The 15,144-nt window shown below is 37.7% G+C and overlaps 1 protein-coding gene across 1 annotated transcript in view; it reads left to right on the top strand.

Moving 5' to 3' along the window:
- LNX2 (ligand of numb-protein X 2) overlaps positions 1–15,144 on the top strand; it is a 77,562-nt gene that overhangs the window by 47,978 nt on the left and 14,440 nt on the right. The window contains exons 2-5 of the mRNA XM_007436281.4: positions 8,092–8,568; positions 10,205–10,452; positions 11,580–11,779; positions 14,492–14,860. Of these exons, the coding sequence (XP_007436343.1) occupies positions 8,174–8,568; positions 10,205–10,452; positions 11,580–11,779; positions 14,492–14,860 (1,212 nt within the window). The 5' untranslated portion in view covers positions 8,092–8,173. The remainder of the gene's footprint in view (positions 1–8,091; positions 8,569–10,204; positions 10,453–11,579; positions 11,780–14,491; positions 14,861–15,144) is intronic.

Below are 15,144 nucleotides of genomic sequence, written 5' to 3'. Positions count from 1 at the left end.
GTTTCAACCAAATATTTATTAATCTTTAAAATTCTTTGAATCACTATATGTATTTGAACCCAATTTTTTCTGGGTTGTTTACCAGTCCACCAAACATGATAAAATGACCCTTAATGTTTTCCACATTTCCAACATAAATTTGAAGTATCTCTATATATTCTAGATAATTTTTCTGGAGTCATATACCAATGGTGGCCTTTGAATATCTTTTCTAAGGCCTTCATGGCTGCTCTACCAAGTGCTAGTCTGCGGTGTATTTATTGACTGCTTGTTTTTACCAAGAAAACCACATGAATAGGAAATATAAAAAGTTTGTTCCTTAAGGAGCTGCATACAGGAACAAATGGAACAATTTGTCTCCCTTTTTGTTTGTTTGGTTTTTTACCTTATTAAATCCTCTACTACCAAGGTCTTTTGCAATTTACAATAAAGCATAAGATTAAAATTAGAATCATTAAAAACAATTAAAATCAGCAATTAAAATCCTGCTTTAAAGTATATCCTACTGAAAAGACTACATCCCTCAATTCTATAAGTAATATCCCAAAAAACTGGGATGGCTACAAAGGAGACCCAGTCTCAAGGTACTGTGAGACAGGCATATGGTGATTGGACATTAGCCTATTCAAGAAATCTCCTGCAAGGAGATTTATTTTGAGGTACAATTTAAAGTGCTAGTATTGATGTTATGGCCCTGAATATTTCAATAGTAGGATACTTGAAGGACTAGTTTCTCTGGAATTAACTTGCCCATCTACTGAGATCATTCATGGAGATCTCTTTGTATTTCCAATGTTTCCTGAGATGTGTCTGGCTGAGACTAGGGGAAAGATCTTTTTGGTAACTGAATCTAGGTTTATAAAATGTGGTGAAGATTTTCCATATTAAGAGGGCGCTTTTTTGCTGTTTCTGCCAGATTTCTATAAGTATTGCTGCTGTTGGTGCTATGGTGTTTTTCTTGTACTCATGTATATTTTCTTGTACTCAATACACTTTGAGGACAACATGTTGCTCATCATACTGTTCCTTTCAGAAAGGGGGAGAGGAACAAGATTTAATATGTAGAACCTCCTTTCTAAAGCTAGATAATAATGTGTCTCTTCGCTGCCGAATTATCGCTAGGAGCAAAATCAGAATCCTGAGTACGTCATGAAAAAGGGAACAACAGGCTTATGGGGAAAACAACCTGCAGAATAATGATTATGCAGCTGGCTAGTCAATTGCGGTCTATAATTTTAAAGGGAGAGAAGGACATCACCTCTGCTATTTAGTTATCATTCCAAAGGGGTTATTTCCAAGTGAATTATATGGTTTACACTTGTAAAGTTGCACTTTTTCCTCTTTCTATTGACGCTTGTTTTCAATTGCTTACATTTCTTCAACCATCATTAACAACCTGGCAGTGACAAATGTAATGTGGTCATTGTGTATACTCAAATGGGAAGTTTGATGTCACATAACTAAGAATGGCTGAAATTCCTTTTAATCCCCTCCTCTGCCTATCTCAATAGCTTTCTGTGTGTAAGGATTGGGTTTGTCTTACTTGTGGTCTGAAATGTTGTTACTTACTTATTATAATCATAAAAGATCTATTCCAGATTCATTTTTTCCCTTTATGTTTATTTTTTTGCTCTGAAGCTTCCTGGCTTAAACTCAGCAGAAGATTTGACACAAGATAGCTAGATAAGAATATTCCTTTGCTCAATTTTTTTTTTTTTTTTACAAAAACTATACCCCATCCCCATCTAAAGGTTCTGGGCAGCTTTCATTGTAAAAAAAATAATATTATCCCCTAAAACAATAACAAACTCCAATCAGTTAAAAGTATATTAAAAATTAAACTGGGGGTTATTATTTATTTATTTATTTAATTGTTTATTTAATTTATAAATAAATTTAAAAATAAAACCAAATTAACTTCAATTACATTTACCAGCAGCTCAGTGAAAACATTTCAGAACCTGAACACATAGCAAAAAAAGAGAACCATCTTCACTGCCCTCCTCAAAGCAAGGAATATGAGAGCCATCCTAAACTCAGGGGGCAAAGAGGGGCTACCACAATGAAGTCCTGTTTCTGGTTCTCCATCTCCATAACCTTCTGTGGATGGATGGAAAGTTCCAAAGTATCCTCTCTGAGGTTGCATGCACAGGACAGGCAGATTCTGTTTGGAGAAGACAGTCCCATAGATTTATTGAGTGATGGTCATGTTATGTACCTGACTCTGGGCGGTTCACAATATTAAACCAAGAATCAACCCGCACTTTGAATTGTGCTCTGACACAAATTGGTCGTCAAGCCCCATGCAGTTGGGCAAGATAAAAAAAAGCAAGAATAGCTTCGGTAAGACATATTTAATGCTAGTTTGGGGATAAATACAGAAACTTGGAAACAGCAAGAGAAATTTCTCAGACTCATTTACAGTAAGTCTCCTTGAATGATTTGAAATGCTTTTTCCCAGGTCTCTTGGCACCACATCAGAGTTGTAATTTATGTGGATGGACTTGCCTTCTGTCTCTTGATTGTTCATGTCTACTCTCCCTTTTACTCCTTTCCCAGCCTGCCCACAATCTCTCACATTGGCAGCCAGTACAGCATCTGCAACTTAGATGTTGCTGAAACGTCTCTCTTATGCCAGCAGACTGCTCTATTATGCACTGACCACTGTTTCTAGGTAGCCTTCAAAGGCAACCCCATGTAGAGCACATTGCAGCAATCCAGTCTTGAGACGATGAGATTGTGAATGGTTGTTGCCACGGTGATAGTTACAGCATACTAGAACGGAGCCACCTTAAGCAGTTGATAAGAGAGTGCAGTTCCCTCTTATAAGTAAACTTACACCTTCAAATCATTTTTGACTCCTGGTGACACCCCCCTGCAGTTTTTTTTTTTTTGGCAGCATTTTTCAGAAGTGGCTTCCCAGTTCCTTCTTCCTAGGGCTGAGAGAAGTGACTAGTCCAAGGTCACCCAGCTGGCTTCATGCCTAAGGTGGGACTAGAACTCCTGGTCTCCCAGTTTCTAGCCTGGTGCCTTAACCACAACACCAAACTGACTCTCTAGTTCCCTTATACCCACTGAATATTCGGTTTGGCACTTCTTTTTCTCCCTTTTCCCACAGCCAACAGACATCTTGTTCTGCATTTCTCAGGCTTGGTATTAGGTGGCAGTTGATTCTTAACATAAATGGCAATTCTGCTCTGGAGAGCTCTAGCTCTCAATGTATCTGTCACATTTATTTATTTATTTATTTATTTATAATACTAAACATTTAAGATTACTTAGTTACCTTGTTCATGAAGTTGACCCAAATTAGACATGAGAAGACAGCTGATCACACAAATTTCACCCAACGAGTGCTGAAGGAGACAATTCCATTTATTCCAGAAGTAGTCCTTGTATTCTGGGCAAAACCTGATGATTATTTCTGCTGGAAGTCACAGTAAGGTAACTTTCAGTAGGGCTTCTTGTGGTTTGTTCTATGCAAATTGATTAAATCCACAGGTCTTGTATTAATGGGCAGATAAGAACTTCATTAAAACCTTTTGGATTTTGCACTTTGAAATTTGGGGTGTAGCTTTCAGTTGTCAAAGATAGAGCAACGTGCAGATGATACTCTAGTCTTTTTTTCTTTCTGAGTATATCATGCATGCAGACTTTTAAAACAAGCATAGTATTTAGGCAATAAAATTGCAGCATGTTGTTTAATGATACATAGATTTTGCTCTAGCAGAAGTGTCTGTATTTTTCCCCATAGTATAATAATGAGAGGCTAAATAGGAGCATTCACAGCAGAGGAAATAAACAATCCATTCACAAGGTTAAAATATAACTGAAAAGGGGAAAAAAACCATTTACACCCTTGTCTTTTCCACCAATTGTTCAGGTGTTTGTAGACATCCTCAAAATAACCTCAGTTGTGGAAACATTCAGTTAGCCACATTCCTTCAGCTTCCTGCAACTATTTTGGTGTATTTAATGTGAATATGATTTCCTATTTAGACAAGCTGCCTTAGGTGAAAAGGAAATGGCAATTCCTGGTTCTGTTGGTACAGAGGAGATTAATAAACACCATAGAGCACACTGGCTTTCATGCCTAGAGAGTCTTTTCAATCCTATTGAGACATGTAGGAAAACGTTCCCAACCACCATGTTTCCTCTTCAAGATGAATGAGAGAGAAAAGTACAAACAGATCAACACACAAGATGTGTATCAAGGGCATAGCATTTGTTAGATCTACGCACACTAATTCAGATATTAGCTTTGTACTCTTAATCATGCAGCTTTTTTTTTTTTTTTACAATCATTGGTCTCTCTTATTATCCTTAATCAGAGTTTGTCTTCTCAACCCACTAACCTTTTAGCATCTCCCTTTATTTCATAGTAATATTGCTTGAAGGCAATACAAATAGAGCTTGGTTGAGTAGATAGCTTGTAAAATTAATTTACCGCCCCTTATTATGAAAATATAAATGATCCAAGCAAATCATGGCAGATTCAGTTGGTTCAAAGATCCCTTTTCTGTTTAGTCATTTTGAGCCAAGACCCATCAGGATATATGTGAAATTAGGTTTGATTTTTTTTTTTTAACTCTGTGTAAAGTGATGCACATTTTTAACATTCAGATGCATTTTTTCTTGTAATGCCCATTCCTTGAATTAGAGAAATTCTTTTACAGAGTTTTGCCATCCCGTTTATTTTAAGTATGCATCAGTAGCCACCTTACTGCTCCATCCCTAACTCTGTGTCATTTATGAATATATAAAAAACACTGATTCCAGTACTGCACAATTTGTAGGCTCCATTACAAAACACAGCTTTTTTGTGAAGAGTGATAATTAACCTCTGGTATAATCTAAAAGTGAAAATAAGCAAAATCCTCACCATATTTTCATAATGAATAACAATTGTTAAATATTAATAACAATTTAGCACAGTGGGTAAATCCTAGTTGTCACAATTATAATTGGAGGTGGAGGGTAAGACTTATGTTTTTGTGGGAGGAGGAAGTTTCAAAAGCTCTAACTGGAGGATAAACAGCCATATGTCTGGGATACTTTAATTCGGATTCCTACATTGTCCAGGAGGGTAGGCTTGATGGCCACCTTAAATGGCAGCTTCCAACTCTGTGATTCTATGAATACCAATTATGTGCTTGGGAAAGGTGATAATCCAATGCCCAAAAAACCTGGAGAGGGCACAACATCACCATATTTCTCTTCTCCTTCAAAGCATATCCATAATTATTTCCACATTTCCCAGTCTTCCTGTCTCAAACTTTGCTCCTCTCGGTATTGCTTAAGCAGCCTACATATTTGTCTCTTTCTCTGTTCATTCCCATTTTCTTTCTCCATTTCCTCTTCCATTTATTTCAGTTGTGAAAGCCTTCGGAGATGGGTGGGTGTCAACTGTTTGTACCACGGTGAAATAAAAGCTTACAATAAACCCTGCCAAAACTGAAACTAGGCAGTGAAACATCCTAAGTGCACCTGGTGAGGACTACTTATGCTATTCACTAGGCTACAGGTTTTTCAGTGTATTAGTTTTTTGTGCATCAGGTGGATAAGAGGCAGGTAAATAAATTTAGAACAGATTTATAGGGAAGGGTCTGGGATGCCCATTTTCTTAGTTGTTCTATGGCAAGATGAATAGATGGGTGTGAATGAGACAAAATACAGAAAAAGTGGTTGGGCCATTTAGTGCCCCAAGAAAGAATGGGAATGGTTTGTTTGTTTCAAATTCACTTTTTAAGCATCAGTCTACCATATGTATGCATAACAAAAGAATGAGAATAAATGTTAAAAAAGCATGGTGGGTTAGCTTGTTTAATGAAGAAAGTTTGAGAACATTCATGAAGGAAACAAAAGTAGTGAAAGATTCTGAATTTGGAACAATTTCTTTGTGATGTCAAAAGTGTATCTTGAGGAAAAGTCATGGAAGTAAAGAAGAAAGGAAAGAAATTAAATTGGAAGTAGAATGATTGCAAGAAGAGAAATGATTTATATAGCCGCCCAGAGTCACTTTTATGTGAGATGGGAGGCTATATAAATACAATAAATAAATAAAAATAAATAAATATGAGTCCTGTATGAAAAAGTATCAAAATGGAATGGGAAGTGAATGTAATAAATGGAAACTAGAATTTAATAAAGAGGATGTGAAAGCTGCTTTGAAAAGAGTAAAAATAATTATGTTACAAAGTGCCACCGAAATAGGTAGAGTGTGTAAAAAGTTGTCTGGTCAAATGAAGAAATAAAGGAGGCTGTGGATGAGAAAATGCACATAAGAGAATGATGCAAAAGGTCTATCATGTAAATCACTGAGAGTTGAATGGATTGTGGTGGAATACAAATTAAACAATAATGAAGATGTAATATATTGTAAAATGTGCACAGAAAGAAAAAATAGCTGCATATAATGTAATCAAAGAGAGGACAGTTAAAATAAAAAGAGGGAGAGAGAATATGGAATGATTTTGGTGGAAATAAACTTGTTTTGAGTAAATAAGACTAAACAAGAAGACAAGAACATCCAGCAGATTGAATGGAATTAAAAATAAATGTAATTAAATGAAACTAAAGCGAGGAAATGCTAGAAGGAGTATTTTAGGGATTTGTATGGAAATGGTAGTTATGTGCTGAAGAGTGAAATTGGAATGAATTCTGTAAATACTAGTGTGCAAAGTTGATGAAAAGGAGCCGTAAATGTTGTGAGACTGTTGGAAAATTGTAAGGCTGCAGATATAGAGGATGTAAGTAGAGAAATGTTGTAGTTACTTATGGAGTAATTGTGTAACTTGTTTAATGTATGTATTAAGATTACATCTGTGTCCAACAACTGGAAGAATGCTGGTTTTGTTCCCCTACACAATGGGAAAGGTGGAAAGAGTGAATGCAAAAACCGGATCAAAAGACTATGAGAAGTGACAATAAGCACAATTTGGGAAGTGCAGTGCAGCTTTTTCTTGGATTTTTCAGTGCCTTTTTCATGAAGAGTTCTTGGAAAAGCAAAAGTTTGCATGCTATTCTGTAAACTGTTAATCAGTCTAATAAAGGTACGGGCCTAATATACGTTCTGGGTTTTTTGGCAACATGATTATGTAATTTGGGAGAAACAATTCAAAACCATCAAAGAACCTATTGTATATCAGTTAAAGATTAAAGCATGTGCAGGACAATTCATCCAGCAAGAACATTCTTTGTCTTCATAGGAGGCATTTACAAAGGTACAAACACCTTCTGACTTTTAATGTTCCACTACTGAGATCAGCAGACAATGTAAATTTTTCTTGTACGCATCTAACTTTTGATATGCAGCCTATTTAGTTGCACAACAATCCTAAAAGTGGAAGGGAAGACACATATGTCATTTTCCTGCAGCTTCAAAGGGAAAGATTGATTAATGGGGTTAATAACTTCAACATTACTGAACAATGGGAGCATTGTTTTAAAAAAAATGAATTATTTTGTACTAAGTCTAAGAGCTCCAGCTGTCCCATGTTTTTCCACTTACGGTCAAAAAGTCCGTAATAGAAAGTATGTAGCCCTGGAAAATGTTTGGTTGTGGGAAAAGAGCAGATAGTGCTATGCATTTATTTCCATATACAGCTTTGGCAGGAAGGATTCCATACATACACAGTGATTCAGAAAAGGAGCAGAAAAATGCACAACACAATACTGGATAACTAATTAATTTTCCCAAGAATCTCAGGATTACTACTCAGGATATCCTACTACTTATGGTTGACCATCAGTGTTTCAGGGTGCTCGATGCCATGGGACTGAACTATGACTTACAACTTATACACATGTGTATATGGTAAAAATCTTGGCTGCCCCTTTTGAGGAAGGAACCTATGGGAGATGAGCAGTTAGCAAGAGAATTAAATGCCACAAACTTCAAAGGGAGAACAGTGTGCCTCGTCTTCCTATCCCCCCCCCTTTTTTTCTGCATATGGCCAATTTTTTAGTCATATGATATATGCAACCCAAAAGTATGAAGTTGCTTCTTGTGTTATGTTTCAGTTTTGTTGCTCATCTTAGTTATAGCAGCTCATTTTTGCATCAATAATTGTATATTTGTATATATTTCAGAGTAATGATTCTTTACTAAACAGCAAGGACCTTTACGAGCAAGATCTCTACTGATAAGAGAATTGACCCAGTTTACCATACAATGGGTACTTCAAATGAAGAGATGGTCTCAGCGGAACAGAACTTGAACCCGCTCTGCTTTGAATGTGGCCAACAGCACTGGACAAGAGAGAATCACTTGTACAATTATCAGAATGAGGTGGACGATGACTTGGTTTGCCATATTTGCCTTCAACCCTTGCTACAGCCATTGGACACGCCTTGTGGTCACACGTTCTGCTATAAGTGCCTACGAAACTTTCTGCAAGAGAAGGATTTCTGTCCCTTAGACCGCAAAAGGCTCCATTTTAAATTGTGCAAAAAATCTAGCATCCTTGTACACAAACTGCTTGACAAGCTCTTGGTGCTATGTCCCTTTTCTTCAGTATGTGAAGAAGTAATGCAGAGATGTGACTTGGAAGCACACCTGAAAAACAGGTAAATGGTGAGGTGATAGACCTAATCAATTTTGTTATTATAAATATCTTCCCTGTTACTTGCTCCTCGTGACTCTTTTACCCCCTGCCTGCCTTCATTTATTTTGTTTCCTTCCCATTCTGCCTCTTCTCTGGATGTTATTTAAAGGGGGTGATAAATGGATAGCCATAGATCAGCCTTGTGTTTCTTAATAAAGCAAAATGAAAGGAGGAAGAAACTATCTCTGGGACTGTTGATATTTTACTGCTTTCTAGCCCTATGTAAGCATTCTGTTTGGGTGAAAAATCATGTGATAAGAAAGAACCTTTCTTCCGTCCCTTCTGGCAGTCTGAAATGTAGACACAATTGATGAGTAGAAAAGATTCTCTCATGTAGAGTCACCGAAAATGTGGGTAACAGGGAGAATAATACAGCTAGATTACTTGAATTTGCTCTCCCGTTTTTTTAACAACCAATGGAGCACATAAATAACGTTTCTTCACGTGAGTAGAGCTTTCCTTGATCTTTTCTCCTTTCCTGTGTAGTCAAAAATCTTATTTTTCTAGAGTAAAAATCAGTGACGGTATCATGCTCTCGATTGCAAAGTAACAAGTAGGTGGTGGTATCAAAGCTATGCACACTAGGGTACCCACAAAAAGAGAGATCTCTGCTTTACAAGCCCCTTGTAGGTTGTTAAAAAATTCCCATGGGGCTCAAGGGATGATTGAAGGCAATGTAATATAAAGGGCAGGTGTTTGGGAGGTTCAGGGAAAATTGAATAATTTTATTTTATTTATTTATCAAATTTATATAGCTAATATATTATAATTATATAATTAATTAATATTAATTGTATTGTTTTCTGCTTGATTGTTTGCCTGGTGTTAATCCCTACTTATCAAGGTGTTGGCTGCTGGAGAGGATGTGTTCTGGTCCTTTTGTTTCCTTCTTAGCTTTTTTATTGTTTCTTTTGAATAGCGTGTAAATATAGTTTATTTCTATGTGTCTATTGATGGCTGATTTGTTTGAATGCCAAGCTTCCAGGAATTCCCTAGAGTTTTTGGATTTAGGTTGGTCTAGGATGCTCACAGTTGCCCAATTGAAACTATGGTTGAGTCTGACCATGTGTTGATAAGCAGAACAATCAAGCAGAAAACAATACCCTAATCAAGGAACTACCAAGGAGAAAACCACACACCCAGCAAAACTGGCAGGGCAAGCTACTGTATATAAACAGGGAGCAAACCCCACACTCACACACACTGATGATGTTACCTGGTTGCGTAATGCAACCTCTGCAAGCAAACAACCAAGCCCAGAGCGCACCAAAGACTCCACAGAAGTTCCAAAGCCTGAACAAAATGCGGTATGTGAAGAGATCAGGAAGATCTGATCCAAAGGACATTTGCGGCATTGACTAGTTCTCTGTAAAATATCAGGATTGTAGCAACAACTATTCCAGTGATTTCCAGATTATTTCCAGGTTTTTTTTTTTTAATTGTAGCTCCCATCATTCACCCAGCATAGTCAATAGTCAGTGATGATCAAGTGGCACCATACGGGAAAGCTTATATTACATTAGGTAACTAAAGATAGTTATTTTGTTCAAGCATCTGTTCCCTGTTTTTGTGATGATATAGAAGCATTTCTTCTCTAGGTGTCCTGGGGCTTCCAATCGAAGGGCTGCTTTGGAGAGAAGAATAAACATCAAATTGCAGGCAGACACTGAATGTGAAAATGAGAACGCTATGATAGATCATCCGGACTCCCAGTCACCTGAAGTAGAGCATGCTGGAACTGGAATGGCATCAGTGGAGCAGAACATGATATCAGCTGCAGTTTCAGTATGGACAGATGAGTCTGGCCTTGACAACCCTGCCTTTGAGGAGAACACAGGAACTGACAGTATGTTTTTTCTTTTAGCATTCAGTTTGATCAGTATATATTAAACCTTAAACTTTAAGAAGTCTCGAAATCAGATTTTATCCTGGCATGTAAGCGAATAATCAGCTTTTCGACAGTATTCTTTAAACCTTTATTTCATTCGTTTTCAGAAACCTTGGGAAGCAGTTAGGGCTGCACAAGATAAATACTTGTGTTAAAAATAACCAGCAGGGCTTTTTTTTTTTTTTTAAAGGAATCTTATTTAGCTGTGGCTTTCTTTTTAACAGTCAACAGAATGACTTTGATAACAGCCATAGCATTAACTTCTGATCTGCAAAAATTAGGAGGTACAGCTTGCTCAGAATCAGGATCTGGAGAGCTCCATGCCTATGCTGGTGTTTATACTTATATCTCCTAAAACAAAAAGCATTTATACGAGTAACAGGATATACATGTACAACATCATTTTTAATCTATTGTGTTGTTTATACATCCATATGAATAGCTATGGCAGTGTTTAAAGTGTTTAAATTCTCCAGCCAGCATAGCTGGGAATTCTGGGAGTTGAAGTCCACTCATCTTAAAGTTGCTAAGGTTGAGAAACACTGAGCTATGGTATCACTTTAAGTGTACAGCTATTTCCATTTTAAATTTGTCTGAGAGCCAAATAAGAAGATGAATTTTCATTTGCCTTTCACATACATCTTTTTGTGAAGCAATTTTCTAAAACTCGATCATGGTTATCCCAAACTGGAGACTCATGGTCTCCAGCACAAGCTGCCATATGGCAATCTGATAATCCTAGGTTCATTACTGCACCACCTATGACCACCATGTAGCTCTTGCAGGTCTGTTTTGGGCCTTAGCAGCCCTGTTAGAAGCCACATTTTAGCCATCACCACAATAGCCACCTACTATCAATTTGAGTTTGGTCAAAAAGTCATGCAGGCTTGATTTTAATTTACTTGATCATTTCATTTTATTTTATTATTTCATTTTTTATATTATTATTATTCCTTTATTATTCCTTTATTATTTTATTATTTCAGGTAATTTCCAATGTCATTTTATTTTATTCTAGTCTAGCAAGTTGTTGCATTTAAAAATGTATTTATCTGTACATATTGTCTTCTTTCCCAATTGGGCAGCAACACATCAGCCATCAAGTTTACCAGAAGGTGAGATCACCACCATTGAAATTCATCGGTCCAATCCTTATATTGAATTGGGAATTAGCATAGTAGGTGGCAATGAAACACCTTTGATCAACATTGTTATTCAAGAGGTTTATCGTGATGGAATCATTGCCAGAGATGGAAGGCTCCTTGCTGGAGATCAAATACTGCAAGTACGTATCTGATTATATATTCTTCTTAACTCTGGTGCGTCCAGATTGTGCAGCTATATATTAGATGTTGAGTAAGCAAGAAAAATTAATTATTTCCTGGCACATTTTTGGAATTCTGTGGGATGAAAGTTAGCAGAGCAGTTTGTGGTCAGAACATACTATAATGCAGGCAAAGTGGGAAAAAAAAAGCTTTCTCAGTAGTGATACTCTTGATTTAACAGGATTTCATGTTTTTTATATCCCTGTTTCTAATAGATGGATAGTTCTTTTTTAAAAAGAGGGAAATCAGGATGATTGTTCATTCCTTCTTTTGTGAGTGATATGAAATGCTTCTGTTACTTATAGCCCTCTGTGTAATACATTGGAAAATATAGCAACATCATTTTAGTAGAGCAGCATGAATTATAGTTGTTGATTTCTAGAGCTCTGTACCTCCGACCCCCAGTTACAAACCATTTTTCATGTCTTCCTTTTCATAAAAATGCTAAGAGATTAGGTTGAAACTAAGATCTGAGAATGTTTTGATCTGCTTTTGTGAGTGTTCGTAACTTCTCAAATTAGAATTGGGTCTTGCATTGTATCTGCAGAAGAAGGGCCGTTGAGGATGAAAAGTCTTATTGGAGTCTTAGGAAATCAATTACGGAAGCTTACAAGTATCAGTTGCTCAGATTCATAATCCATTGGAAGGATCAGTTCAAGCCCAGTCTTGCCTCCCTCCACAAATTTCTTTCTGTACTGTTTCCTTCCTTTTCCTTCCCCAGAGAACTTAGTTTGAGCACAGTGAGGCAGAGGCAATTTTGCAGGCTGAAAAGAAGGCCACAGAGATTGTCATCCTGAATGTCACAGAACATTTTTTCTCACCAAACTGAACGAAGATGTTGTGTCAGAGCTGGATGCATCTCTACTGTTTCTCTTGTCCCCTTGCCTGGCCTTAATTTAGTGGGTGGTCCTCAGAGTTTTTTAAAAGGAGTCTGGACAGGTTCATGAAAGACAAGGCAGTCAGTGGCTGCTGAACTGTAGACTGCACACCCTAAATACTGGTTGTTGGAAAGCAGCAGTGAAAAGGGGCATCACCCTCCAGTCCAGGCTTGTGAGCTTCCCAAACAGATCCAGCTGGCCATTGCACGACACAAAATGCTTGTTTAGATAGGATTAAAGCCTGATCCAGCAGGACCTTTCTTATATTCTTATGCCTGGTGAAGGTTTCAAGTGACTTGTTCAAAGGCAGCAGTCCTTTTAAGGATGTGGTTCAAATACTAGAATTGACAGCTTGAGAGGTGAATGATAGGATGTTTATGTTTTCCTAGTTAGGTCCATGGAATGTTGTCTAAACTGCTTGTAAATGTTGTCTAAACTGCTAGTAAAGGGATTAGGGGTGCTACGGAAGCATCATGCAGTTTCAGGTATATATCCTAGGCATTTATCCTGGGTTGTAACAAGAGATACAATGGCAAAATAAGACAAGAAAGAATTCCAAAGTTGCTTTCTGAAACAGTGGACTCCCTTGGGCTTCCTGAATAGATCATCTTTCCATGTTTACTGTGACTCCTGATTTTCCTCTCTCTCTATTAGTACATATTATCAGTATCAAAGAGCTATCATTACAGTATTTTGCCTTGGTAAACTGGGTTGCTTCAATTCCCTTAAAATTTAAATAAAAGTTCATTAATATGCAATTGAGAAGGATTTTGCAGAATTTCCCCCAAATTTGGGGTCTCTGAGAATATGCTCTCTGCTGGCAGGAAAAGAAAACAAATAGTTAGTGAGAAAGGGAAACTCTGACACAAAGTTTAATTAACATGCCTCGGGAATACTGAAGTGTATCGTGGGTTAAAAGAGAGAAAAACAGATTAAAAGAGAAAGAAGTAGAATATATTTTTTACACCTTTACTAATACTCAAGAATGTGGCACGCAGCTATTTCACACAGAATGTAAAAAGGAAACAATTGTTTGAGTCTCAGTGATTATTCTAATCGTAAGGTGTTAACACATTTAGCAGTTTAGATCTTGGGTTGGTCTTTTTCATTCTATTAAGTGATACTACAGCTTTTTCTTTCTGCTGTTTCAGGCTTTTTCCTTCAGGGTTCTTCTTTATCTTCCTTCCTCATCATGTAGCCCATGCTCCCCCAAACTGATGTAACTGGGGAATTGTAGTCCAATACCTCTGGAAGGCACCAGGTAGGGGGAGGCTTATAGGGGTGGAACGATTCATTATACAAAGTATATCACTGGCTATCAGCATCATGCCTGGCTATCAGTGATGGCAAAAGCAGACGAATATGGGTAGATATGTAGATGTTTTCAAATGATGGACCTAAGTGCAAAAAGAAAAATTCCCTAAAGGTTATTCTTGAAATTGCCAAAAATATTTGTGAAAAATGTTCAGTACATTTGGCTCCAGTCTTACAAAGTGTGAATCCTGTATATTAATAGCTCACTCATTCTCTGAATGCTTACCCTTATACACCCAGAACAGCATATTTTATGCAGAAAAGATAGTGGGAAAACTTCCAGAAATGCAAAATCCTAGGGCTAAATGTGTTCATGGTGACTGATTATTGCAGGAACAGACAGGGAAGATGGGAAACTGGTGCCAAAAAGCGGTATGGAAATAAATGGAGTCTCCTGGAAAGAGGCATGGCTGTCTGGAACCTTGAACAGGGGCAAGTTGTCACAGGTCCAGCTTACATTTTCTGCTTCTTTTCTTTCAGGTGAATAATTTTGACATCAGTAACGTGTCTCACAACCACGCCAGGGCCATCCTTTCCCAGCCCTGTACCTCGCTGCATCTCACTGTCCTCCGAGAGAGACGATTTGTAAGCCGAACACACAACCACAGTGATAGCCCTCTCCAGCGAGAGGATAGCTTCCATCTGACCCTACACAAACGAGACTCCAATGAACAGCTTGGAATTAAGCTGGTGCGCAGAACAGATGAGCCAGGGGTATTTATTCTTGACCTTCTGGAAGGGGGGTTGGCTGCTCAGGATGGCCGACTCTGTAGCAACGACAAGGTGCTGGCTATCAATGGGCATGACCTGAAGCATGGCACACCTGAACTGGCTGCTCATATTATCCAGGTAAACTCCTGTGGGTGGGGAGTCACTCTTTTGTCTACTCTGCTCTTCCCAAGCTGGACCATGGTGGCTGGGAGTGATGGGGTTTCTTGCCTTAATACCCCTGCGAGTTGTCAAATCAAGGAAGACCAGCCTTCTAGAAATCAAGGGTGTTGATGCCTTAAATTCCATTTAAGCATAAGCTTACTAGCAAACGTGTGAAGGAATGAGCACCATGTAGTCCCCTGTGGTACGGGTGCCATTGAAATCACAGTCCATGTTCTCTTGTATTGTCAGTATTATAGGGA

The sequence above is a fragment of the Python bivittatus genome, unplaced genomic scaffold, assembly GCF_059951505.1.
Source record: "Python bivittatus isolate LINGU-HERP-01145 unplaced genomic scaffold, Pbiv_v1 ctg000340_np1212, whole genome shotgun sequence".
NCBI classification, from domain to species: domain Eukaryota; kingdom Metazoa; phylum Chordata; class Lepidosauria; order Squamata; family Pythonidae; genus Python; species Python bivittatus.
Note: the sequence above shows the minus strand (reverse complement) of the source record. Positions and strands in the feature narration are given on the sequence as shown.